General features: G+C 32.5%; 5 protein-coding genes across 6 annotated transcripts; all 5 read left to right on the top strand.

The window, feature by feature from the left end:
• The first annotated feature begins 5,142 nt into the window (after positions 1–5,142).
• On the top strand, positions 5,143–6,582 carry LOC105787812 (histone H3.3). The gene is made up of 5 exons (XM_012614370.2): positions 5,143–5,218; positions 5,616–5,689; positions 5,792–5,868; positions 5,963–6,053; positions 6,145–6,582. Exons 2-5 carry the CDS (start codon positions 5,618–5,620, stop codon positions 6,313–6,315), a joined length of 411 nt encoding a protein of 136 aa, XP_012469824.1. The 5' UTR covers positions 5,143–5,218; positions 5,616–5,617; the 3' UTR covers positions 6,316–6,582.
• Positions 5,188–11,497, top strand: LOC105787811 (histone H3.3). 2 transcript variants are annotated; one of them, XM_012614368.2, is made up of 5 exons: positions 5,188–5,218; positions 10,553–10,626; positions 10,725–10,801; positions 10,898–10,988; positions 11,080–11,497. In XM_012614368.2, the coding sequence occupies exons 2-5, from the start codon at positions 10,555–10,557 to the stop codon at positions 11,248–11,250; spliced, it is 411 nt and encodes a 136-aa protein (XP_012469822.1). In that variant the 5' UTR covers positions 5,188–5,218; positions 10,553–10,554; the 3' UTR covers positions 11,251–11,497. The 2 variants fall into 2 exon arrangements, with proteins under 2 accessions (XP_012469822.1, XP_012469821.1); XM_012614367.2 differs by lacking the exon at positions 5,188–5,218 and adding an exon at positions 10,065–10,156.
• Positions 11,498–14,550: 3,053 nt separating this feature from the next.
• LOC105787808 (pentatricopeptide repeat-containing protein At4g02750) lies at positions 14,551–18,329 on the top strand. The gene is made up of 2 exons (XM_012614366.2): positions 14,551–15,649; positions 16,013–18,329. The coding sequence occupies exons 1-2, from the start codon at positions 14,842–14,844 to the stop codon at positions 16,972–16,974; spliced, it is 1,770 nt and encodes a 589-aa protein (XP_012469820.1). The 5' UTR covers positions 14,551–14,841; the 3' UTR covers positions 16,975–18,329.
• A 1,191-nt stretch (positions 18,330–19,520) lies between these two features.
• Positions 19,521–21,279, top strand: LOC105787809 (putative WEB family protein At1g65010, chloroplastic). The gene has a single exon (XM_052623291.1). It carries the CDS (start codon positions 19,808–19,810, stop codon positions 21,272–21,274), a length of 1,467 nt encoding a protein of 488 aa, XP_052479251.1. The 5' UTR covers positions 19,521–19,807; the 3' UTR covers positions 21,275–21,279.
• A 1,862-nt stretch (positions 21,280–23,141) lies between these two features.
• Positions 23,142–25,366, top strand: LOC105787807 (40S ribosomal protein S6). Its single transcript, XM_012614365.2, has 6 exons — positions 23,142–23,295; positions 23,400–23,464; positions 24,130–24,187; positions 24,296–24,404; positions 24,500–24,772; positions 24,895–25,366. The coding sequence occupies exons 1-6, from the start codon at positions 23,290–23,292 to the stop codon at positions 25,131–25,133; spliced, it is 750 nt and encodes a 249-aa protein (XP_012469819.1). The 5' UTR covers positions 23,142–23,289; the 3' UTR covers positions 25,134–25,366.
• Positions 25,367–26,321: the final 955 nt, after the last annotated feature.

Here is a 26,321-nt window from a genome sequence, read left to right as displayed (position 1 = left end):
TAAGCATTCTAAAGTCTATAAATATCAATTAGAAGAGGATCTAAGGGAACACTCAGAGAAGCCTGGAGAAATCACTCAAAGAACGCCATCAGAATCAACTCAAAAGCGGATTTTCTTCAAGATTGAAGATCTCCACTTAATTTCCTTCAAAGTTTTATTGAGTTTCTTTATATCCTATTGTTATCCTAACTTTGAGATGTTTTCATCCCAGATTATGAACTAAATTCCTTGGATACCTAGAGAGGATGAAACTTATGATGAATCTTATTATTTAATCTCTGTTTTTATGCGATAAATACTTCATTCTTGTTCTCAATTATGTATGCTTATTTCGTGTTTTAATATATTTAGGATATTACTTCATGTTTAATGTGCTTATTTCAGTGGATCAAAAGTCTCTAATTAAGAGTAAATCTAATTGAGTGGAGTTGCATGCAATCCTAGAAATAGGACGACATAAATCTATAGGATTAGAGTCAAATCTAATAGGGAAATCCATAAATCGAGTTAATGCGACGATAGGGGTTTTAATTAGAAAGAAATTTCAATTAATCAACCTAGAGTCAGTTGTTCTTACTCTCGAAAGAAATATTAACATAATTTAGGGATTTCTACAGATCAAGACACAAGTGAATAAATCGTTTAATTCAGATTCAGAATAATAGGTGAAGTTTAGGTGGATTCTTTCCTGGGTATTGTCTTCTTCATTGGTTATTTTCGATTATTTTTCTATTTCATTCTTTGTTGCGTTCTTAGTTAAATTAGATTAGTAAATTTAGATTAAAAACAATCACTCCAATTTATCGGCTAAATAATAGAAAAAACGGTAATTACTAGTACTTTTAGTTCTCGTGGATACGATATTCCCTACTCACCAAAGTTATACTATTGTTCGATAGGTGCGCTTGTCTTTGATGTAATTATAGTTAGTTTAGTGACCATCAATTATATTTTTCAAAATTATCTCAAATAATGTAAAATGTCCTATTAATAATATTAAAATCATGAAATAAGCAATTTTGAAATTTTAAAATGTATTAATATCAAATAACATAATTATATTCGATACTTAATTTGTATTAATATAACAAATAGTTTTATAATGAAAATCCAACACTTACTTTCTTTTCACTTAATTTTAAATTATCAAAAAAAATCATAATTCGCTTTTGACATTGTTGACTATTTTTAGAATTAGGATCCGTTTGATTGCCAAGAAAATGTTTTTCAGTAAAATGATTTTGAAAATATTTTACTTTTTCGTAAAATGATTTATTGAAAAATATTTTCGGTGTTTGATTGAATCATGTAAAATATTTTTCATTGTTTGGCGATTTCTTGAAAATATTTTCCGGAAAAGTTGTTTTACATATATTAAATATATAGTAATAATTTTTATATTTTAAATTGTTTTTACATATATTGCAATGATTTATTTATAATAATACTCAATTATTAAGCTACAATATTAATCGTTATAAATTGAAAAAACTAATATCAAATAAATTATTTGTAATTGTGTTAAAAAACAAGTATTGAATAATTTTTGAGAAATTAAACTACTTTCTTTGTACCAATACTTCAACAAATATTAATGTATTTATAATTGGAAGAAAAAGAATCACATTATAAGTTATAATTGGAAGAAAAAGAATAATTGGATATTAATGTTCTAAAAAACTAAAGGAATCACATTATAAGTTATAATTTTCAATATCAAAATTTATAGAGACCAATTTAAAATCTTGATTATAGAGACCAATTTAATATCTAGATTATAGTTTGAGGATGTACTAATCAGATTTTTTGTAAAAGATTTTGATATTGATTACTTGTAAATAAAGAAAACGAATAAATTCACAAAAAAAGATAAAGAAAAACGAATAATCCATATTTCATTATGTTAAGTATCTTAATTAAATTATTATCCACTTCGAGTAGAAATAATTAACATTTATGAGATAGCAATTATTATCAAAGAAGATTGATTATTAAATCATAAGAGTTGAATTCTGTTATGATTTGCCATAAAAGTATAATGTTCCATACACATTTGATGCATTTTGTATCACATGAGTTGCTGATAAAATTTTCATTTCTCAAGATTTGACATAATAATCAATGCCATTAACATTGAAATCGGAATCTGGATTTTGAAACTTCTAAAATTAACCCTAAACGAAAATTTATCCCATAAGAAACAACACAAGCTAATTATATATATATATGAAAAAACTCAAAGAAGAGACCAAAGTAATGAACAAAGCTGAGAAGAGGCTCAAATTGTTGAGGAAGAAGCTTGAGTCCCTCAAGTTAGTGCCTAGTTAGGAAGATTCAGAGCACTCTGCAGCAGTTTCTTGTATTTCATCCACAAGCGCTTCAGTATTAAAACCCGAAAAAACGACTTCCAATTCTCAAAATGCAGTTCTAGGAATTTCAAAAAATATGGAGAAAAATGCATCAGACACCACTACATCTATACCAAGCTTTAAAATTTCTTTCAGCAGAGAAAATTGTTTTTATTCACGTGAAAAATCCAGTTCTAAATCGAGTCCATAAATATCCAAAAGTTGATGACACAAGGACAAGGTAATAGAACACAAAGTGACAGAATTTCTCTCGCGCATTGAAACATAAATGGGGGAATGCAGGTAATAGAACTATGATGTAGCTATGATGTAGTAAAATCCTTATTAAAAATTCAAAGTCTAATAATTCCATGGGAACCTTTACCAAATACAGATTTCAGATTTCAGATTTCAGCATATACAAATTTCAGAAGCTCACTCTTCAGCAAATAAATCATATAGGACTTTAATTAAAGACTTCATATAGGACTTCAGCAAATAAAAAATTTATGAAAAAATTAAGTAATTATAAATGTAATTAATTACTATTAATATGTTTTTCCACTCGTCTTCTTTTGTGACAACTATTTCTTCATTTTCTAATAGTTCCGGTGCATCTCCTGTGTCAACTTCTTTACCTGAACTTTCTAGTTCCTTACCTACAGTTTCTATGTTTGTTCCAATTGTGTCATCACCTAACAATTCTACTCCTAGTTCGTCTCAACCTCATTCACCTCTCTTACCCAAGTACATATTCCATGATCACTTAAAGTAAAGCTGGTATCTTTAAACCCAAGGTTAACCTCACCAAGGTAGTTTGTTTGTCAGATTCTACTCCTACTGATATTTATGGGGCTATGACTCATTTTCATTTGCAGGCTCTTATTGCAGCACATGGTCTATAGGACTGCCAATATCAAAGGAAGCCATTTTCTCTAGCATCAAATACTAACAAATTTATTAACTTCTAACTAGATAAGTAATAAACTGCGACCAACGACAAAACCATGGATTAAACTACATTTGATACTGTTAGAACATCAAAAGCATGGTTTAAAATCTAAGCTGCGACCAACGATACAGTGGTAACCAGAGAAGACTGTAGGCACAAATCAGTGAGAGCAGAGGTGACATTCAGCATAAACAGAGGCCAAAATCTTTCTAATTATGGACAAGAAATCGATTCACAAAACTATGGACAAGAAACTAATAACATAATGGAACTAACCCAGAAACCGATTCACAAAAATATGGACAAGAAAATATACCTTTCTAAAGCAAGTCTGCCCAAGACAAGCCAAACACCACAGCCAAACTAGCAGAAAACCCAAGCAAGAGATCTCAGACAAAAACAAGCAGAAAATCCCCAAATCAATTTATAAAAAGAATAAGAAATCAAGGGGGAAAAGGAGCCCGAAACCAGATCAAGGGAGAACGAAAGGGAGAGGGGAGAACGAAACCAGATCGGTGTAGAGAGGAGAAGGGAGAACGAAAGGGAGAACGAGAGTGTAGAGAAGGGAGAACGCTGGAAATTTCGAAAAATGTCTTACTGATTCCAAATCGGTAAGACGTTTTCCATAAATTGGGGCCTTTTTTACCCGTGTTTGTAAAACATTTTCCCTTAGGATTTCATTTTACACCAACCAAACGCTGGAAAATCCGGAAAATATTTTCCACCAATCAAACGGAGCCTTATCATATGAATGATTCAATATCAATTATAGTTCTTGATTAACATACGTTGTCTTTAAAAGGAGAAGTTCTAGCTTGTATTCTGAATAGAGTAAGTGCTAGAAGAATAGTGACAGATTTTATGGTCTTGTTTATCGTGGGTTTAACACATTAAATAAAAAACACGAATGTGAAAAAGTTCAGAACCTTTCCTCTCCTATCTCCTAGTTTGCTTGTTTTCACATAAGGTTATATTTCCCATATTGACTTCCCCCATTTTTTGTAGAGTTTGGGAAACCCTTTTCGTGGTTGTAAAAGGGTCTCCGAAACTTTTCGTGGTTGAGAAACACTACTATATAGGTCTTAATAGAGTGAGTATCGTTAGATTAATGACATCAGTTTTATTAAACATTGACTTAAACACCAAAAAAGTGGGGCAAGTATGCCAAATGGAGCCATAAAGTTTTCAATGAGGTTGATGTAATATAGTTTCTTTAAATCTGATTCTTTGGTTCAAGTAAGAAAGAAAAAAATTGTAGTCTAGGAACACATTTTCTTTCAATCAAATTGTTAGACTTATATAATTGATATTTCCTTCTTTATCTATAGTTTTCCTGAAAGTAAGGTATGGACCATTTTGATGCTATATTTTTTTTTGCAGTTGTTGCTTTTTGTCTTCCATGTTTCTAAAACAATTTATTCTTTTGAAACTCCATTTTTAATAACATAATTTCAAAAATAGTTTCTTACATTTGACTGATTAGTTTAAAATGAGTTACTTTGATAACATAATATAATATCACACATCTAGATTTGACGATTGAGTCGGGTGTTAGATCAAAATTTTCTACTTTTAATTTTGTGTTAAATCCTCATAACATCTTCGTAACCTTTCCCAAACATAAAACATTAGAGCTAAAAAGAATTTTTCGTCGACCAATAAGAATCAATCACTTAACCATCACGATCCGTGTCTTCCCTCTATAATCTAATCCCAACCGTCCTTCTCCTCTCAGAAAACACAACTTGTGGCAGTTTTTACCGTCAGATTTCATACAAAAGAAACACACGGATAGTAAATCCTAACCGTAGATCAACTTCATTAACAACCCCCCAAACTTCTACAAATACCTCTTAATTGCATCGCTTTTCAAACGTTTGAACCAGAAGATAATAAACCGTTTGTCTCAGATCTCAGAGTTAGTCACCTTCTCTCGCTCTTAGCTTTTATTTATTTGTTTACTTTTGTAATAAATTAGGGTTTGTAAATTCTGATTCTGTCTAATTTGTTTTTGTATCTCATGTAGTGTAAGTTGAATTAGGGAAATAGGGGAGGTAAGGTAGAATTAGGTTGTATTTGTTTATAATTAGGGTACTTCTTATCGGTTCTGAGTTCATTTAGGACATTCGACTTCTGTTTTGATTCTTATTCTGATTTTCTTTTTTGGCTTAGAATTTTTCTAGTTTGAAAATTAGGGCTTTTGGGAATTATACAGTAATTATCTAAGATCTGGCTTTTCTGTGTTATGTTTGGTTCATGAGAAAATGTAACTAGTTTATTTTATTTGTCTTCTGAAATTATTCATATTTTTGCAGAGATGGCCCGTACCAAGCAAACCGCCCGTAAGTCGACTGGTGGGAAGGCTCCTAGGAAGCAACTTGCTACCAAGGTGATTCATTGTATTGCATTCAAAACATTATGCGGTTTACCAAATTTGAGCTTTCTTGTTCTGTATTGACTTCTGATCTTTACCTCTCTGTTGCATTACCAGGCCGCCCGTAAATCTGCCCCAACCACTGGTGGTGTGAAGAAGCCTCATCGATACCGTCCTGGAACTGTTGCTCTTCGGTATTCTTTCATATTTTCTTAACATTCTTCTTATTATTTTGAGTGTGGGTGTTTCGTTTTATGGGTTTTAACATATTATAATTTATTTGTACAGTGAAATTCGAAAGTACCAGAAGAGTACTGAGCTTCTTATCAGGAAATTGCCTTTCCAGAGGCTTGTTCGTGAAATTGCCCAGGATTTCAAGGTACGGAGTATCTCTATTATTGTGTCAATTCCTTGGCAATTGATGGTATTGACTTCTGGTTGACAATCGTTGATATGATATTTGTTTGCAGACTGATTTGCGTTTCCAGAGCCATGCCGTTCTTGCTCTTCAGGAAGCTGCAGAAGCATACCTTGTGGGTCTCTTTGAAGACACCAACCTGTGTGCGATCCACGCCAAGCGTGTTACTATAATGCCCAAGGACATTCAGTTGGCTCGTAGGATCAGGGGCGAGCGTGCTTAATTTCCAAGTGTGTTAATCACTCACTTAGAATGGAGAAACTATTGTTTGTTGTTAGGCAGATGTGTTGTACTATTTTTTTATGTTTATTTTTAATCCTCTTTTATTACTAGATTGAATGATAGGTTTATCTTAGTGCGTAGGTTCAATGTTATGATGAAATGGGGTTATGGTGGAGAGTGTGATGTCTGATATTTTAATGGATAAGATCTCATGTCTGGTATAGTTTGTTTTAATGTGCTTCCTAATCAAAACTAGTGACTTCGAATATTTTTTCGTGTATTGTAAATGCAAATGTTGTTTAGTAGTGTTGTGGAATCGGTCCGTTAAAAGAGGATATTGTGGAGGGGACATGTTTAGGTAGTGCCGTAGTGGTAGGTTGGGGAAGCGAAAATTTATGGGCTTAAATTTGTTGACTGGCCGGAAAGAGCGATTACCCTCTCATGTCGGTAATGAAAATGTGTCCCATGTGAAAAGTGGGACGCGTGTCTTTCAGCGTATATCTTATTACTATGGTTAGCGTAAAATAGACGAGTGATATTGGGGTAATTTATCAATAAAAGTTTTTTTTTTTAATTTATTGAAGTGGGCTGATTTTTTGATTATTTACCGGAAGAGGATATTTTTTGCGAAATCGCATTCACGTCTGTATAATGTCAGGGTACGTGTCAGGACATTGCGTTTACGTCAACGTGATTTGCTTACGTGGACAGAAATTGCGCCTATGAGGACGCGATTTGCTGACGTGGATGAATAGTTTATATTTTTAAGTTTGTAAAATTTTGAAAGGCCATAAATTTTCGCTCGGTTGTTCGATTTTTTTTATTTTAAATATTTTTTTTATTTTAAATAATTTTTTGAGATTTACGCGCTGATAAATTGTTGAAGGTGATTTGTTGCAGATTTTGTCAAAAAAGATCTTTTTTGTCCCTAAATTTTGATTTTTTCGGTTTAAAATTAAATTTTTAAACATTTAAATTATTATTTTACTTATTTATTTGAAGTAAACACTGGATATTTTTTATAAGTCAGCTCATTTGACTTTTGAGAAGTTTCCTAAAATTTTTATTTTATTCAATTTAGTCTCTAAAACCTAAATAGTCATATTTTCAAATCTAAGCTTTGTTTTTCAATTCAAATTCAAATTCATCCTTCCATAACATTAAAATATTCTTAAATACAAAAATTTCATGTTAATTTTGAAATAATTATATTTTAGTCCCTATACTCGTAACTAACAAATTATACTTTACAAATTAGTCCCTATTCATCTCTAAGAAGTTTGTCAGTGCGTAGATCTCGAAAAGTTATTCGAAATAAAAAAATCGTCTCAATTGGACAACCGAGCCAAAAGTTATGGCCTTTCAAAGTTTTTTAAGCTAAAAAAATAAACTGTTCATGCCACGTCAAAGAATCGTGTCCTCTATATGCGATTTACATCACGTCAAGAAGTCGCTACCGACGTGGACGCGATTTCTGGCGCTGCACTCGACATCATACTGACGTGGATGCGATTTCGCGAAAAATAGACCATTTCGGTAAATAATTAAATAGTTGGTCCATTTCGATAAATTTTGAAAAAAAAACTTTTATTGGTAAATTACCCTGATATTGGTGCTTTTGTTAACTGGATCAAGATGTTTTGTGCTTACAAGTGGCATCGAGTAATGGTGTGAAAATCCTAATGGAATGTTTTTTCAAATATAGGATGAAAAAAAGCATTTAAGGTGAATTTTTCGGTTCAAGATTTTGAAGTTGAATCTATATTTAATTAAGATAATTCTTGTTTGATAATTTGAGATATTAGAAAAAATCTATAATTACTTATTTAGGCTCTAACTTCGTAAAAAAAAATCATTTTAGCTTTTAAATTTTTTTATTTTTAATATTTATATTTGTAATTTTTCAAACTACTCGATATTGGATGGAAAAATTAAAGTTAAAACTATAACATCAACAATTAATTATTTTTAAAATATAGAAAATTCTTAGAATTATTTAAAAATTTTGTTAAATAAATATATTAAAAATTAATTAATTACAAATGTGGAGATTCACAGTGAAGTGTTAAAATTTCAAGATGTTTTGATAAAAGAAACTTAACTTCTAGAATTGAAGAATGGAATAATTAAATGGTTAATTAAACTAACTTTTTTTATTAAATTGGTACGTAAAAAAATCATTATTTCTAAAAACAAATTTAGCCAAATGAGCCTTGGAAAGAAATTAATTAGGTAATGTAGTTTTCGGGGAGTAATTTGTGATGAGAATGGGAATGGGTGTCTGGCTATAACCGTTACTTAGGGAAGTGTTCGTTCATTGACACCGAACTTCAGGATATTTTGGACGGTCTCAAGCTAACCCAATGTAGAGGCTATGAGGCCTTTGATGATGGAGTAATCAAATCTTATAGTTTGAAAATTGTTAAAGCTAATCAAGGAAGCGTTCCTTGCAGTCTAACATGTCGAATTCAACTTTGATTAGATGTATACAAAATATTTTGGCACAAAAAAAAACGGTGGCTCTTGTTTTATATTTCTAGAGAGCAAAATCAAGCTACGAACTGTTTAAGCAAACTAACTTTAATATAAAAGAAAAAAAAAGGATTTGTAGATTTTTGGTACCCTTCCTATGTCGTTTCTAACCTTTCTAGGACTAGACAAGTGAGAGGATGTTTTTTTTCTTTTCTGAGTACTTCTATATAATTAATTAGTTAATATTTTCAGAAAAAAAATTTGCCCAAAAATCAATCTTAGATAAATAAAGGCTCAACCTAGTTGAAAATATTATAATATATTTAAAATCTTGTATGAAATTATAAAGAATGTTAAAAATCATTAAAGATTATAAATATTGTTAACTATGAAAAGATTTGTCAAAATAGTCAATTATAAACCAAAATATCACATGTTATTAAGGACTAAAATAAAAGAAAAGAAAACACTTCTTACTCTTTTTAAATTTTATTTATTATAATTTTTTACCATTTTTTAGAATATATATTTGAATTGTGTTTGGAATGAAGCGAAACAAATTTATATGTTACATCAAAAGGAGCTTAGATGTCTATTTCTCCCTCTTTAAACAGAAGTTTTTGGTAATGAAAGAGTTTTATTTTTATTTTTGCTTTTGGGACTTTAATTGTGTGCATTTTTTTTAAGATGTAAATTGATTTATTAATTTTTATTAAGATTTTATTTAATCCCTTTTGCCAAAAAATTTATGGTGTTTATAAATTTAAATAATCTTATAATTTTAATATCAAATTTATAATAAAATCTAAGTTCAAAATATTCAAAATTCTTTCTTAAATCTATTAAGGACTAATACCAAATTACAACTTTCATAATTTAACCCTATTTATAAGTAAATGTTAATGCCAAATCAAATTTGCTATATATATTTTTAATAATCTCATTAGAGACTATAATCATTTCTGTTTTTTTACACAATATTTAGAACTATCCAAAACCCCTCCCAACTTATAAATAGAAGGACAAAATTTACTACTTTTAATTTTGTGTTAATTCATTAATCCAACCTTAAAAACATTTGTGCTAAAAAGCAATTTTAGTCGACCAATAAGAATCAAGCACTCAAACCATCACGATCCGTGTCTTCCCACTATAATCTAATCCCAACCGTCCTTTTCCTCTCAGAAAACACAACTTGTGACAGTTTTTACCGTCAGATTTCGTACAAAAGAAACACACGGATTGTAAATCTTAACCGTCGGATCAACTTCATTATCAAAACCCCCAACCTTCTATAAATACCTCTTAATTGCTTACCTTTTCAAACGTTTGAACAGGAAGATAATAAAGCGTTTGTCTAAGATCTCAGGGTTAGTCACCTTCTCTCGCTCTCTTAGCTTTTATTTATTTGTTTACTTTTATGATAAATTAGGGTTTGTAAATTCTGATTCTTTTAATTTGTTTTTGTATTTCATGTAGTGTAAGTTGAATTAGGGAAATAGGGGAGGTAAGGTAGAATTAGGTTGAATTTGTTTATAATTAGGGTACCTTTTATAGTTTCTGAGTTCATTTAGGACCTTCGACTTCTGTTTTAATTCCCTTTCTGATTTTCTATTTTGGCTTAGAAGTTTTCTAGTTTGAAAATTAGGGCTTTTGGGAATTATTCAGTAATTATCTAAGATCTGGATTTTGTGTGTTATTTTTGGTTCATGAGAAAATGTTTTTTTTTTTTTGTTTGTCTTCTGAAATTATTCATATCTTTGCAGAGATGGCCCGTACCAAGCAAACCGCCCGTAAGTCGACTGGTGGGAAGGCTCCAAGGAAGCAACTTGCTACCAAGGTGATTCATTGTATTGCATTCAAGACAATATCCGGTTTACCAAATTTGAGCTTTCTTGTTTTGTGATTAACTTCGAATATATCTCTGTTGTATAACAGGCTGCCCGTAAATCTGCCCCAACCACCGGTGGTGTGAAGAAGCCTCATCGATACCGTCCTGGAACTGTTGCTCTTCGGTATTCTTTCATATTTTCATTACATGATTTTTTGTTCTTGTGAGTGTGGGTGTTTCGTTTTATAGGCTTTTGACATATTATAATTTATTTGTACAGTGAAATTCGTAAATACCAGAAGAGTACTGAGCTTCTTATCAGGAAATTGCCTTTCCAGAGGCTTGTTCGTGAAATTGCCCAGGACTTCAAGGTACAAAATATCTCTATTCTTGTGTCTATTCCTTGACCGTTGATGCTATCAACTTTTGATTGACAATACCTGTTACGGTCTCTGTATGCAGACTGATTTGCGTTTCCAGAGCCATGCTGTTCTAGCTCTCCAGGAAGCTGCAGAGGCATACCTTGTGGGTCTTTTTGAAGACACCAACCTTTGCGCGATCCATGCCAAGCGTGTCACAATTATGCCCAAGGACATCCAGTTGGCTCGTAGGATCAGGGGAGAGCGTGCTTAATTTCCGAAAGTGTGGATCAGTCGCTTAGAAGAAACTATTGTTTATTTTTAGGCAAATGTATTGGTTTTTTGTTTTTTCTGATCATCTTTTAGGCCATGATGGTAGTGGTAGGTTCAATGTGATGTGATGATGAAGTGGGGCGTCTGATATGTTAATGGACAATAACTCATGTCTGGTATAGTCTTGTTTAAATGTGTTTTTGCTTAATCGAAAGTTGCTTTGCCACAGTAGTGGCTTTGGTTGTTTATTTGTTGCGAGTAAAAACTTGCTTAATCGTGTCAGTTCTTGATTTGGCTTAAGAAAATGTTTTATTTGTAATGGTAATTAATCGGCCTTTTAGTGAATTGGCTCCGAATTTCCGGTGGTGATTACTCAAGTAGCCATTAACCCAACTAAGTGACAACAAAAAATGTGTACATTTGGAATGTGGGCCGCCTTTTTTTTGTATTTTTATGGAGTGGCAGCAGTCACAAAGCTCTATTGCTTATGGTCATTTTGGATAGGTTAAAAATAAATACATAATGTTGGTGCATTTTAGTATTTTAACTCACACGATGTTTTGTGCTTTAGATGTGAACAACAAATAGTGGTATGAAAATCCAAATGAAAAATTTTAGATTATAAAATGCAAAATAATGTTAAAATATTTAAAAGTTTGATTATCGTATGGGAGGCCTAATGGATGGTTGGTATTAAAAACAAGTTAGGGTTTTCTTTAAATAAAGAATTAAATGAGCTGGAAGAAATAAAATGAAACTGATCGAGTCCATAGTGGAAATAAAAGTGGGTTACTAACGAAACTAGATAAACGTATGACATTCATACCTGTTGTTATAAGTAATTCAATTAAATTATAAAAGAAGTATGGAACTTCATTAGAATCATGAAAAGGTTATAATATTTTAAAATTCTAAAGAAATTGTGAAATTATAAATATTATTAAAAGGTCAAAATAATCACACGTTATTGAGGACTAAAATAATATTTGGCACAAATATACATAGTTCCAAATTAGTGTTGATATTTCATCCCACCATCGAAACACATTTTACTTTTGATTCTTTTAAGGATTTTATGATTTTTACAATAATTATTATTTTTACTATTTTTTCATAATATGACAAATCATGTTCAAAACAAATTTAAACATATATATGCCCATATTTAAATGAACTTGAACATTGGTTTGTCCAAATTCATTTTAGACGTGGATTGTTATATTCTTTTAATTATCTTTTTCTTCTTAACTATGTATTTATATCTCATGGTATGTGTTAACTTTTCATTGCTTTTATTAATCATGTTAGCGATCATTAATGGTCAAACCGGTGAATAATAGTTTTGTTAATGGAAGGGCTTAATAGATTTTTATTTTGCCTGGATGCACATTTTTCCGGCTGAGAGATTAATTTGTTTATTTTTTTTACTGAAAACCTTTAGTTCCATTTGTTAAAAAAAATAATCATATAAATTTCACCTCAAAATTATAATAAAATAAAATCTACAATTTTCAAATTCATTGTTTTTATTGAAATCTAAGTAGTCTTCAACTTATATGGGAATTGTAAGGAATCTTATCATATAAGAAACATTTTAAAGTACTCTTAATAAGCGTACATGAAAGGTCAAGTTCAAATTGAACTTATGCATGCCATTGATAGTATACATAATCGTTTAATCGTTCAAACTAGGCCTAACCCATAATACCAATCTCATATTTTATTTAAAATTTTCTATATTTGTAAATGGTTAACTCGAACTAGTTTAAACTTGCTTGTATTATTATTTTTGGAGGATTATATTTTTTTTGGTGATAAACAAGAATCGAGTTACATCAAATTAAATTGTTCGAAAGCACTACAAGCTTTATCTTGTTCGAGAATTTTTAAGACTTCATTAGGGGCGTCATCATAAATCTGTAAGCTTGTCTTTCATCCTAAGCTCAGCTTAGCCAATCAGTGAGCAACTAGATTAACCTCCCTCGGAACATATCTAATCCACCACTGTCCTTCAATTCTCGTAATCCTTTGGACCCTCTTGAGCACCGTATTCCTGAATCCATCGCCACACTACCTTGTAAGGCTCTGACCACCTCTAGATTTTCAGTCTAAATCGTAACTCTTTTAAAACCTTTGCTAAGCAAAATAAGTATACCATCTAAAATACCTCATAGTTTAGTCTCAAAATCTGTGCATTTTCTCATATAGTGATTATACCCCAAGATCCAATTCTCATTCTAGTCACATAACACTCCACCATCAAAAGCACTTACAGAACCTTTATCCACTGCACCATCAGTGAATAAATGTACCCATTTACCTATTAAGGGTGCTCGAGTATCAAAAGTATGTTCATTTGCTTGTATCCATTATGGCTTAACTCATACTGCTGTGCCCAACTATAGGAAAGTTTAACAATTTTAAGACTGTTCCAAGTAATACCTTGGAAGATAAACAAATTCCTATTCTTCCAGATGCGACAAGCAATTAGTCCAAAAAGACAAGACCAAATTATTCCTCATCTAGGCAACCTTGCGGAACAACAAATGTTAGAATTTAAGCAATCCTGTAGAGTCCCAAAGAAAAAATTGTGTTGTTGATTAAGTAGGGCAATATGCATCTACACTTTCTTCGTTGCCGAACAATCCCAAAGCACATGATGAGTATCCTCTGTTTCATGTTCGCGTAACGAGCAAGAGCTGTTATACCCAATTCCCTATCGAGTACGCTCCACATTAGTAAGTAGCCTTTGCTTAGATACTAACCAAAGGAAACTTTTGACTCTCTGCGACCCTTAATATTTCCATGTGTTCTTCCATAAGTCATCTCTAGATTTCAAAGAATTTTCCTTTAAAAACCAAAGGGCACTTCGAACAGAAAAGGACCCTGATGCTGTACGTGTCCAAATAACCTTATCCGATCCCGAAGAAGGGTGAGGAGGAGGAATACTTACTATTTGCCTGACCACATCCTTTGACAACCATACACTAAAAAGGTCAAGATTCCAAGTTCCATCCGGTGTAACCATTTCACTAAGAGGGCAATCTAAATTAAGATTATCAAGAGCATGTATTTGCATTATCAAAGGACCTACTGTCGGAACCCATAAATACTTCCAACAACAAATGTTATTACCATTTCCTATTGACCAAGGTAAATTCTCTCGAAATAAGGGTCATACCTTAGAAAAAGCCCTTCAAAGATGTGAGCATTTACTTTGAGCAATGCTATCCGATAATTATTCTTTCAAATCATACTTCGATGAAAGGACTTGTACCCATAAGGCACTGTCCTTAGATACCAAATTCACCCAATCTTCATAAAAGAAAAAGGTGTTTTGATCTCTCATATATCGAAGTCCAAGACGACCATGAGACCGAGGTTGATAGATAGAGTCCCACCCAACTCATGTCATCTTCATATTTGTTTTAAAGTATACATTTGTATTTCATGTTTAATAATTTTTTATATAAACATTTTTCTTTTATTAAATTGTTAAATTAAACCCATCTTTCTTGCACAAAAACTCGCCCGACTCAAAATTCCAATTTCTATTTCTTCTCATGTAATAATAATTGAGTATTTTGCTATCATGCTCCTTCGCTTTTCCCTCCAATCCACACCCATAATCTCTCCCTCTCTTCTCCCCATATTTCATATTCCTTTCGCTTTCAAAGCTCTTCTTTACCCAGCTAAGCACCACTCCTTCTCTGCTCCCCGTGTCTATGATTGCAACGTTAGGATCCGGGAACTTTCTCGGGCAGGTTACATTAAAGCTGCCCGCCAACTGTTTGATAATATGCCAGCTCCCGACGTCGTCTCCTGGAACTCTATCATTACCGGCTACTGGCAGAATGGCTTTCTTCGGGAATCGAAGAAACTTTTTATTTCAATGCCTGATAGAAATATACTCTCCTGGAACTCCATGATCGCCGGTTGTGTCGAAAATGGATACTTAGATGAAGCTTTCCAGTATTTTAAAGCAATGCCTGAGAGGAATACCGAGTCGTACAATGCGATGATGTCAGGGTTTATAAGATGGGATAGAGTGAAAGAAGCTGAAATGCTTTTCCAAGAAATGCCTAGAAAGAATGTGATTTCTTATACAGCAATGATGGATGGGTATATGAAGGTAGGGGAATTTGAGAAGGCGAGGGCTTTGTTTGATGAGATGCCGTATAGAAATGTTGTTTCTTGGACGGTGATGATTAGTGGGTATGTTGATAATGGCAGGTTTAATGAAGCCAAGGAGTTGTATGAGCGGATGCCCAATAGGAATGTTGTTGCTATGACTGCTATGATAACTGGGTATTTTAAGGAAGGGAAGGTGGAGGATGCTAGGACCTTGTTTGATGGAATTTGGTGCAAAGATCTACCCTGTTGGAATGCAATGATAACAGGTCTGTTTGCTTCTTTATCTACAATAGAGTGTCTGTTTTGCTATGTTTGATGATAATATAATGACAAAATTGGAATAAACTTGTAGTAATCGTACTTTGATCTGAATCAGAAGATGTAGAGTAGCTGCACTGTGTTCCTTTCATTTCTTGAGGGAAAAAATGCTTGGTATGTACTAGTTGATGCAGAATATAGTTTACAATGGCTTTGCAAACATCTGATACAAAAAAGTGTCGTGGTTGTTGACTTTGGAAATATTGCTTTAGATATTGAAAAGCTAAAGATCCTTTCTTGTTTTAGAAGGAAGATTACTTTTTTTTTTTTCAAAAGTTTGAAGGCTAAGGTGATTGTAATATATGGTGCAGGTTATGCACTAAATGGGATCGGAGAGGAAGCACTTAAGTTGTGTTCAGAAATGGTTAAGCTGGCTATCCAACCGGATATTTTCACCCTTGTTTCTGTTTTCACTGCTTGTTCTGGTCTTGCATCAGTTAAGGAAGGCAGGCAAATGCACGTGCTTGTTATAAAATATGGCTTTGAATCAGATGCTTCTTTGTGTCATTCCTTGATTAATATGTATAGTAAATGTGGTAGCATTCTTGATGCTGAGCAAGCTTTTAGACAAATGAATGGAGCGTGCCTTGTTTCATGGAATACAATCATTTCTGCATTTGCGCAGCACGGTCTCTGTGAAAAGGCTGTTGAATTCTTCAACCAGATGGAAGTGGTTGGTGTTAAACCAGATGGGGTAACTTTTCTTAGTTTATTATCAGCTTGTGGTCATGCAGGGAAAGTAAATGAAAGTATGGACTTCTTTGACCTAATGGTAAAAGAATATGGGATTTGTCCTGGACCTGAACACTATTCTTGCTTGGTTGATACACTGAGTCGAGCAGGTCAGCTGGAAAAGGCATCAGAAATAATACGATCGATGCCTTTTGAAGCTGATGCTGGAGTCTGGGGTGCTCTTTTAGCTGCCTGCAGTGTTTACTTGAATGTAGAATTAGGGGAATTAGCAGCTAAGAAAATTGTGGAATGGAATCCACATCATTCTGGCGCTTATGTTGTTTTGTCTAATATATATGCTGCGGCTGGCATGTGGGATGAAGTCACAAGAGTGAGGCTACAGATGAAAGAGCAAGGAGTGAAAAAGCAATGTGCATATAGTTGGATGGAGATTGGTAATAAGGTGCACCACTTCCTTGGAGGGGATATCTCTCATCCGGACACCAATAAGATTCATTTAGAGATTAAGAGTATTAGCTTACAAATGAAAGCACTGGTTAATATTGCAGAAATTGATTTGTTGTGGAGTAGTTTTGATTGACATATATCTCAATGTGAGTTGTGATTCCAGATAGAAAATGTGCATTCATTTGGTTACAAACCAACAATGATATCTTATGCCAAGGGGGGAAAACACATTTCACTGTCTCTCTAGTTATAGAATTTTAGGAGAAACAGGGAAGCCACAACTGTTGGTAGGAACTTGTGAAAACAAGTTGTGAACATAGCCTATTGTTGTTCTACTTATCTGCTATCAACTCCTTGGCTGCTCTGTTTGTGACTGACAGCAGTGGTGACAGTTACTGATTATTTCGGCGTATGCAACAAATTTGGTGACAGGGAAGAAATTGATCTTCAGCCTTCTACTCATATACTTAGATACTATGTTGGCATAGTTCCACTTTGCATATTATCAGATAGGGAACGGAATTTATGGTGGAATTCATGCTAAAAGATAGTGCGAGTGTGTTCTACCTTAGTTGTTTCTTACCTGTGAGTGACTGTGACCAATGTCTTAAAAATTGTCTGATCAATGAAGGAACACATGTTTTAAAGTAGCTATGTTTGGCCTTCAATTGCATTGGCTCATAACTCTGGACAAATAGTTATTATCATCTAGATTAGGTAGGGTGGATTATGATCTGGCAGGTGGTGCTGGTGGCTGGTTCTTCCATTGGATTCTGGCTTCATTTGTTGCATTTTACCTTATCTTCGCAGGGATGGAATTGGTAGGGATTACTAGGTATCTCTTGCATACCTGGCGGAATCATTGGAAGAGATGGGACTAACTGAATGATATACCTCCATGCAACTGAGAACATGAAAGCCGGTATCCACTGCATTTGCTTGAAGGACATCAGTAAAAATTAAGGATCTGTTCACATCCTTTGTCATAGCTTTGTTTAATTCCTATTCCTTCAATCTGTTGTCTATGGTAGAAAGTTGAAAAGAAAATGGGATTATAGTTTTAATTGTAAATCATGTTAAAGATGAATGACGAAAGAATGGAGCAATTGGAATAGATTGTGTTACATGTGACCACTTAGTTCAAATCAACTACTTTGACCAAGAGAAGCGAAGAAGGAGAAGCTCGCTCTACTTGTAGTCAAGGGGCTCACTAGACGCCCCGTGATCATCATACTCAAACTACGTGTTTTTGCAATATTTGTTTGCAACATGTTCAGCTTGTGGTTAACACTTCAAATCACATCAAACACACTTCGGGGTTTCATACATACACCATGACTCAATTATCTGTTCTCTTTAGCCAAGGTTCAATTTTATTATTAGTCCTTATATTTTACAAAAGTTGTAAATGTAATCTTTCTACTTTAATTTGGTCATTCTTATTTCTTGTACTTTTCAATTATTAAAATTTTGGTCCTTACCATACAATATTTTTAGTTTCACTAAGTTAAGTTACACTATTTCCAAAACCTGATGCACCAAACATATTATCGTATGTATAGTGTCATGTCAACTTGTTATTTTAACATAATACTTATTAAAAACCCGGTTAATGGATTAACTGTTGTCATTTTATATCAGGCCTAAACTTTCAAAATTCGAAAAGTATAAGGACTTAAAATGATCCAATTGAAGAATGTGGATCAAATTTTCAGTATGTATAGTACAAGACTAGTAATTGAATTTAACCAAACGGATATAAATGATGCTGTCAAGACTAAAGTTTTAAAAGTTTTTTAAAATTCAAAAAGTAAAAGAATTAACTTTAATTAAATTAAAGTATAAGAACTAAATCCACAACTTTCTCAAAGTAGAGTAGAATTTAAGAGTCAGCCAAACAAAACAATCTAAAAGGACCCGCTTCAAAAGTTATACATACCCTCTCCACTAATCACCAAAAACACTTTGAAAACTCTATCAAACTCACCATATAACATTCATTCTGTACTTTTCCCAAACCACTAAAGCAATCTTTGGAGACCCATCTCAGCCGGCTGGCTAATAAGGCCAAACCCACCAATTTTCTAAACCATTAATTTAAACATTTTTCATCTACCATTTGAACCGCCTTGTTTGGTTGTTACAACTTTATCGTTGCGACAAAGATTCGATCACTCTTATGAGAAGGGTATTTTACGTGTGGTAGTACTCCAACATTCTTAGCATTGGTTTTAACTGATTACCCCCCACCAACTTCGGATTTTCTTACGAAACCACCCATTTTCTTTCCCTCTAGATTTGGAACATTTTATTTAACCAATTTTATCCTTTTAGATTTTGGTCCCCTTTTTTTCTCCAATAGGATTTTTCTTGTTCATCATAGATTAAATTTAACCAATTTTAAAACATTTTAACGTTGTTTAAACTGGTTTGTTTTCACTTGTATCTGTTATTAGAAAACAATGGAGTCAGTCTAATCTCAATCACCAAATCTTGTTTATTTTTAGAATCGTTGCCCCCCAATGGTGCTTTTTCAAAAAGAACAACCCCTTCCTCCCAACAAATAAAAAAAAAAAAAACACTTCAACATCAACATTTTCATGCCAATCAAAGGTATATCGATGTTATCATGTTAGTATGTTTTTTTTTCAATGATCATCAATGTCTGAAACTTTTCATGTTTGTTTTCTTTAATGATCAGAAATGGAGGAATCAATGAATGGGTATGAAGATGAAATTGGGATGAAGTTAAGTGAAGATGTCAATCAAAGGTATATACATCAATGGCGTCTGGGAAAGTTGCAGACATTCATACAGAACTTAAGAACAAGGAAAGGTACATCCAATCCTTGAAAACTGAACTTGGGAAAGCTAAAGAATTGGAAGTGAAATAGGCTGAAAAAGAAGCGTCGTTTCGTAAACTAAAACAAGAGTTGGTAAAATCAAGATTATTCGAGTCCGAAGCCATGAATTTGTTGTATCAAGCGAAGAAGAGAATCCAGGAATTAGAGGAAGAGATTGAGAGAAGGAAAGAATCGGAGAAGAAGATGCACGATTCGTTCGTTGCTCAATCAAAAGAACATAAACAAACCCAGATTTCTTTAGAAAGATCCAAGCAAGAAATCAAGCTTTTGTTGGAAAATCTGGATAAATCTGAAGGTTCGTCAGAGGTTGCATCACAGGGTTCAGTGGGGGATGATCATTTAGAGAGACATGAATTTGAGCTTCAATTGACTAAAACTAACTCAGCTCGCGCTCTTGAAGATGAACGAGCTTCGTCATTGAAAGCAAAGAAATTAGCTGAAGAAGTGAAGTCGTTAAAGAGTCAACTAAGATCCACCATTGAAGCTGAAGAAAACAACCAAAAGGCCATGGATGATTTAGCCTTAGCATTGAAGGAAGTGAAATCCGAAGGAAACGAAACAAAAGAGAAGCATTGTTTAACGATCCAAGAGCTCGAGAAATCGAAAGAGGAAGTCGAAAACTTGAAGCTGCAACTGAAGAACGTTGAAGCACAATACATGGAAGCAAAGAAAGAAGCTGATAGATTCAACAATACTTCAGAGAGATTGAGACTTGAAGCTGAAGAAACCCTTTTAGGATGGAATGGAAAAGAGAAGGGATTCGTTGAATGTATTCGAAAAGCCGAAGATGAAAGGAATGCAGCTCAAGAAGAGAACAAAGCATTGCTTGAAGCACTCGAGGAATCTGAAAACATGTATAAAATAGCCAAGGAAGAGAATCAGAAACTACGGGATATAATGAAACAAGCCATAAATGAAGCTAGTGTAGCTAAAGAAGCAGCTAGTATTGCCAGGGAAGAGAATTCCCAACTCAAAGACACCATTGCTAAAAAAGAAGAAGCTTTGAATATCCTTTCACAAGAGAATGAAAGTCTTAAGATCAATGAAGCAGCAGCAGTTGAAAACATTAGGGATTTGAAACTATTGTTTTGTGAAGCAAATTGGGAAACTGAGGATCATCATGAACAAGCCACGAAACAAAAACCAGTCAATACTAGTTCTGCAGATAAGGATCATAGTAAGAAAGTAAAGCGTTATCATAAACGCAGTCGTGGCCCTTTGAGCTTGACATTCCCAGTGAGAGCAAGTGATGAAGATTCGAGTTCGGATTACTCTGATGATCCACTTAAAGGATCCATTTTTGATGTGGCTGAAACCCCAAAGTCTGCTCCTGCCGCTGGTTCAACACCAAATGGTGGAACCCATCAGAGGAAAAAGTCATCTTCTGTGTTGACGGATGATGAAGGAATGAATGGCGAGGAGTTTGAGGGAATTGATACAAGCCATTTTGATGAAGAAGGTGATAGGAGCACTAGAAAGAAGAAAGCTTTGTTAAGAAGGTTTGGTGATCTTATAAGGAGAAAAAATATTCCCAAAAAGGAACAACCTTTAGATCAAGGGGAAAAATAAAATGAAGTGTGTATACGATTTTCAACTTGTTTGTTCATTTTTTTTCTTTTTTTAATTATTTTTCTTTAATTATGTGTTTTTTGTAAAAGTGTAATGTGTCTTACTATTACACATACACTTATTAGTAATATATACAATTAAAACATATATAATAAAATTAAAATTAGAAAATGTATAAATAAATTAAAATTAAGTTTTGGTTGGTGATAAATTTAAAGTTCTTTTAATGTGATTGATATGGATTCAAATCCTACTAAATTACCTTGAATTATATAACTTATTTTAAATTTGGAAAGTCATTTTATAATTTTTAATTGAGTTGATGTCTAGTTGACTCGTGACACCTACTTACTTAAGAATTCTATTACTAATATATATATTTTAAGGATACGTGTCAATTTACTAATTTATATTTCGATTTAACTCCATGATTTAGTTGGTGTTACGAGTCAACAGACATCAACTCGGTTAGAAAAATTATAGAAATGTAATTAAAACAAGTTATATTATTTGAGGTACTTTTGTGTTTTATTTTAATAAAAATCAATAAAAATATGTGTATGGTAGAATTTAAACTCATACTAATTGAATGAATATTTACTACTCAACTAAAACTTCATTTAATTTTTTATACGATTTTATTTTAATATACACAGAGTATATATATATATATATATATATATTAAATATTAATATTGACATATTTCATAAATGAATTTAAATAAATAATTTTATTAATTAAAGAATAATCGAAATCAAATTTTGAAAATAACTCAGTCAAGAACTTTCCTTTTTAAGTCTTCCTTCTTCGTGAGATTTATCTCCTAGTAAATAATTTATTTATTTAATATTTTTAATTTAATGCATTTATGTATTTAAATTTTATTTTAATCACAATTTAATCTAATTTTGTTCATTTTAATATCATGTATATTTTTTATGAGTTATTATTAATTAATTTTAAATTATATGTTTCATCATTTATTATATATTATTTTCAAACACTTATTTGTGTTTTAAATACATGGTTTTCATATGCACATGCATGTGATAAAATTTCTTGCATTAATAATTTTGTTAAGCGAGTTGTTATTATAAGTTAACTCAGCACTAACTCATGATTAATGACAACACTATGATTGTTAATATGATGTATTTATGAGTTTAAATTTTGTTTTACTTACAATTTAATCTAATTTTTAATTTTAATATAGTACATATTTCTTGTGTTGTTATAATTAATTAATTTCAAACCACGCGTTTCATTATTTACTGTATGTCATTTTAAATACACATTTATGTTCTAAATCTATAATTTTCACATACATACCCATGTGATAAGATTTTTAATTTTATTTATAAAGTTGTTACACTTGGTCTAATCAAATAAAACTACTACACAATTAACCATTTAGAATTTTCTTTTATTTCAACATATTTATAGAATATAATCTGCCCTTTGTTTTATAAAGTATTTTATTTTTAATTGAAAAAATTTGAAAAATAGAATTTGATAAAACCACCCATGGAGGTTATAGATTTTCAAATTTCGATTTTTACTATTATTTTTTTCTAAATTGTTAATGGTTGATTTTAGTTTTTTAATAAATTTGTGCTTATGATTTTCATCAAATTTTTTAATTTTAATTATTGATTTAAGTATTTTCAAATCTTATTTATTTTTGGTTTTGTTTTTTTCCCTGCACATAATTTCAACGTTTTCCCCACAAAATTAGAGTAAAGCGATTATAGTGGGTCCAAGTAAGCCCATTTAACCAATTAACCCAAAGCCCAAATTGGAATTCAGTACCCATCAAATGTCCACATGTATGAGTCTAAATTGTTTCAGATGAAAGTTATGGTGGTCACTAGCAGCACCCAATCATTCCCCTTTTATATATATAAATATCCACAAATAAAAACCCTTTAACAGAAGCGAAACCCTAACCTTAAGGCTTAAAGCTAGCAAGAGCAGAGCTGCGGCATTTCTTCCTCAGAAGACCCATCAAACAGAAATGAAGGTTTTTTCTTTTTCTTTTGAACTAAATATAAATAGATTTCAATCCTTTTTTGGGGTTTGTTTATTCTTTTCGTTTTGCTGATTTTTTTCTTTTTTTTTTCTCAGTTCAACATTGCAAATCCGACTACTGGTTGCCAAAAAAAGCTGGAAATTGATGATGACCAGAAACTGTAATTTTCTTCTCTCTCTGTCTCATGAAATAGTTGGGTTTAAGTTGAATTCGTTGATTTAATTTCAATATTTAGTGTTAAATTTAATGCTGCTTGTCTTAACCATGAAAAGACCCGTATGAAGGATATGGCTTCTTTTTGGTTATGTTGTCTATATATATATATTCAGGTTTCAGTTATATTTTGTTTGGGGGGGATTCAACTTTGCTGAGTATTTATAGAATGTGAAAAGTCAATTATGTTGAAGCAAAATAAAATGTATATTATTTGCTAACGAAGTTTGGATATCTTCTATTTGAGGCATAATTTTATGCAAATGTGAGAAAGCAATTAAAAAAATTCTGATGGTCTTCTCTTTTATCTTGCAACACAAAATCAACAAATGGATTTGATTTGTAGGTCTTTTCTTTTTTCATTTAGTTATGAAGTGGAACTTATAATATTATGGTGTATTAGCCTTCTGGATATAGTTCACTTGTATCTAAAATAATAGCTCATCTGTTAAATTTGTAGCTGATTATTATGTTAAAATAATAGTTTCTTTTAAGCAGCTTGGCTTGATTGTATTTGTGAGTATGTATTTACTCTCTTGCGTCAATGCGAGTTGGTAGTTGCTACTTTGTATTGAGAAGAAAGTATTCTCACATTGACATTTGAAAATGCAGTCGAGCCTTTTTTGACAAGAGGATCTCACAGGAAGTCAGTGGTGATGCCCTCGGTGAGGTATGTTTACAAGTTACCTTTAGCTTTTCGTTCACTGCCTCGAGTTTCTGCTGGTGCATCTGGACTTCATAACTGCAATTTGCTCACCCCTTAATTATCCTTCAACAGGAGTTTAAGGGCTATGTATTCAAGATCATGGGAGGCTGTGATAAACAAGGTTTTCCAATGAAGCAAGGAGTTCTCACTCCTGGGCGTGTTCGTCTTTTGCTTCACAGAGGTCTGTGGACTCTGAAATAATTTTCCTTGGTTCTTATTTGTGTAGAAATGTTTTTTTGGTTAATTAAATGTCTGCTTTTCTAATTCTTTGAACAGGTACTCCCTGCTTCCGTGGGTATGGTAGGAGAAATGGAGAGCGTAGGAGGAAGTCAGTTCGCGGATGCATTGTTAGTCAGGATCTTTCAGTTTTGAACTTGGTTATTGTGAAAAAGGGTGAAAATGATCTTCCTGGACTGACTGACACTGAGAAGCCAAGAATGAGGGGTCCAAAGAGAGCATCAAAAATCAGGAAGTTGTTCAACCTGTCTAAGGAGGATGATGTTCGGAAGTATGTTAATACTTATCGCCGAACCTTTACAACCAAATCCGGTGAGTACAAAGTGATACATTTGAGCTTAAGTTTGCAGGTGGAGGAATTCTTGTTCATAATATTTGAGTTTATGACAAGCTGCACTTGAGTTGGAAATAACAATCACTTTCTTGGAATGCAGGTAAGAAAGTCAGCAAGGCTCCCAAAATTCAGAGGTTGGTGACTCCTTTGACCCTGCAGAGGAAGCGTGGCAGAATTGCAGAGAAGAAGAAGAGAGTTGCAAAGGCCAAGGCTGATGCTGCTGAGTACCAGAAGCTGCTTGCCCAGAGGTTGAAGGAGCAGCGTGAGCGCAGGAGTGAGAGCTTAGCCAAGAAGAGATCCAGGCTCTCTGCTGCTTCTAAGCCTTCCATTGCAGCTTAACTGTGGTTTGGCATTTTGGTCAGTAGTTGAATGTTTGATTCTGAAACTGTTTTTATTTGTCGAGGTCATTTTGATTATTCAATTTTCTAGAGTCCGCCGATGGTTTTTTGGGGTATTGTTTTTTTAGTGTATCAGTATCACATGAACAATATGTTTTGAATGTGTTATGACTATGTTTTGGATGTTTACCTACTCAATTACTTTATGAATGGTTAAATTTACTGATTAGATTACATCATGACACATTTATATAGACAGCAAAGGAAAGCTTTATATAGAGTCTGAGGGAACGTGGAAAAGGCTTTTGGTTCCAGTTTACAAGTCCTTGGGTTACATTTTCATCTCCACCAAGTAGACAAAGCTTGTCTAGCTTTCCTCTAAACCATCAATTTGGTTAGATATAAAATTGTTAACTATGCAGATCTTTGATTGATTCGGTACACCCTTGCTTGATTAAAGAAGTGAAAGATAAACCAAGTTCGTAACTGTCTTTTTAAACAAGGAATTCTCGAAAGCAAAAATACCTGCACAGATTCATCCAATGCAGCACAGGGTATTTTAAGAATGGTGAAAAAAAGTAGGGTTAGATATAATTTTAGTCCCTTGAATATGGCAATATTTTAGGTTCATTTTGACTTTAAAATTTGTAAAAATATAAAAACTTGATGATGTGATATTTTAAGATTGACTCGAACTTTGATTTTCCAAAAGTAGTTTTGAAGCTATAAAACTTAAGGGCTTCTACATTTGGGAAAAACTTTTTAAATTATTATTTATAATTTAATGTATTTTATGTAATATTTGTAAAAATGTTTTTCTATTAAAATTTATTTCAAAAATATAAATTATATATATTCCTATTGAGTTTTACAAATAAGTAATATTTCACATATCAAATAATAATAAGTTACAATAATTTTTTATATTTTATTGAGATATCGTAATATTAATGATTTAAATTGTATTTAAATGCAGACATCTCATTTTTCAAAAACATTTTTTAACAACAATACTAAAAGCATTTTCCAAAATCAATACTAAACTTGTATCCATCTCAAAGTGATATTTGCTAAGCTAAAGAGAAGCACAAATACTTCTATGGCAAAATTGCATTATCCTAAAAAGTAATAAACCAGGGGAGCTTCAATTCCCTGTTTGACCAATCTCTAACTATTGGGCCTGGGCGAA

This window comes from Gossypium raimondii, chromosome 2 (genome assembly GCF_025698545.1).
Source record: "Gossypium raimondii isolate GPD5lz chromosome 2, ASM2569854v1, whole genome shotgun sequence".
NCBI classification, from domain to species: domain Eukaryota; kingdom Viridiplantae; phylum Streptophyta; class Magnoliopsida; order Malvales; family Malvaceae; genus Gossypium; species Gossypium raimondii.
This window is presented reverse-complemented; position numbering and strand designations above follow the sequence as displayed.

What these genes read in the sequence shown, in the direction of transcription:
- LOC105787812 (XM_012614370.2), top strand. Translation starts at nt 5,618, where the DNA reads ATGGCCCGTACCAAGCAAACCGCCCGTAAGTCGACTGGTGGGAAGGCT. An exon ending in GGAAGCAACTTGCTACCAAG is followed by an intron (nt 5,690 to 5,791) that starts GTGATTCATTGT and finishes TTGCATTACCAG; the next exon opens with GCCGCCCGTAAATCTGCCCC. An exon ending in AAATTGCCCAGGATTTCAAG is followed by an intron (nt 6,054 to 6,144) that starts GTACGGAGTATC and finishes ATTTGTTTGCAG; the next exon opens with ACTGATTTGCGTTTCCAGAG.
- LOC105787811 (XM_012614368.2), top strand. Translation starts at nt 10,555, where the DNA reads ATGGCCCGTACCAAGCAAACCGCCCGTAAGTCGACTGGTGGGAAGGCT. An exon ending in CCTGGAACTGTTGCTCTTCG is followed by an intron (nt 10,802 to 10,897) that starts GTATTCTTTCAT and finishes TTATTTGTACAG; the next exon opens with TGAAATTCGTAAATACCAGA. An exon ending in AAATTGCCCAGGACTTCAAG is followed by an intron (nt 10,989 to 11,079) that starts GTACAAAATATC and finishes CTCTGTATGCAG; the next exon opens with ACTGATTTGCGTTTCCAGAG.
- LOC105787808 (XM_012614366.2), top strand. Translation starts at nt 14,842, where the DNA reads ATGCTCCTTCGCTTTTCCCTCCAATCCACACCCATAATCTCTCCCTCT. An exon ending in TTGGAATGCAATGATAACAG is followed by an intron (nt 15,650 to 16,012) that starts GTCTGTTTGCTT and finishes TATATGGTGCAG; the next exon opens with GTTATGCACTAAATGGGATC.
- LOC105787809 (XM_052623291.1), top strand. Translation starts at nt 19,808, where the DNA reads ATGAATTTGTTGTATCAAGCGAAGAAGAGAATCCAGGAATTAGAGGAA.
- LOC105787807 (XM_012614365.2), top strand. An exon ending in ATTGATGATGACCAGAAACT is followed by an intron (nt 23,465 to 24,129) that starts GTAATTTTCTTC and finishes TTGAAAATGCAG; the next exon opens with TCGAGCCTTTTTTGACAAGA. An exon ending in GTGGTGATGCCCTCGGTGAG is followed by an intron (nt 24,188 to 24,295) that starts GTATGTTTACAA and finishes ATCCTTCAACAG; the next exon opens with GAGTTTAAGGGCTATGTATT.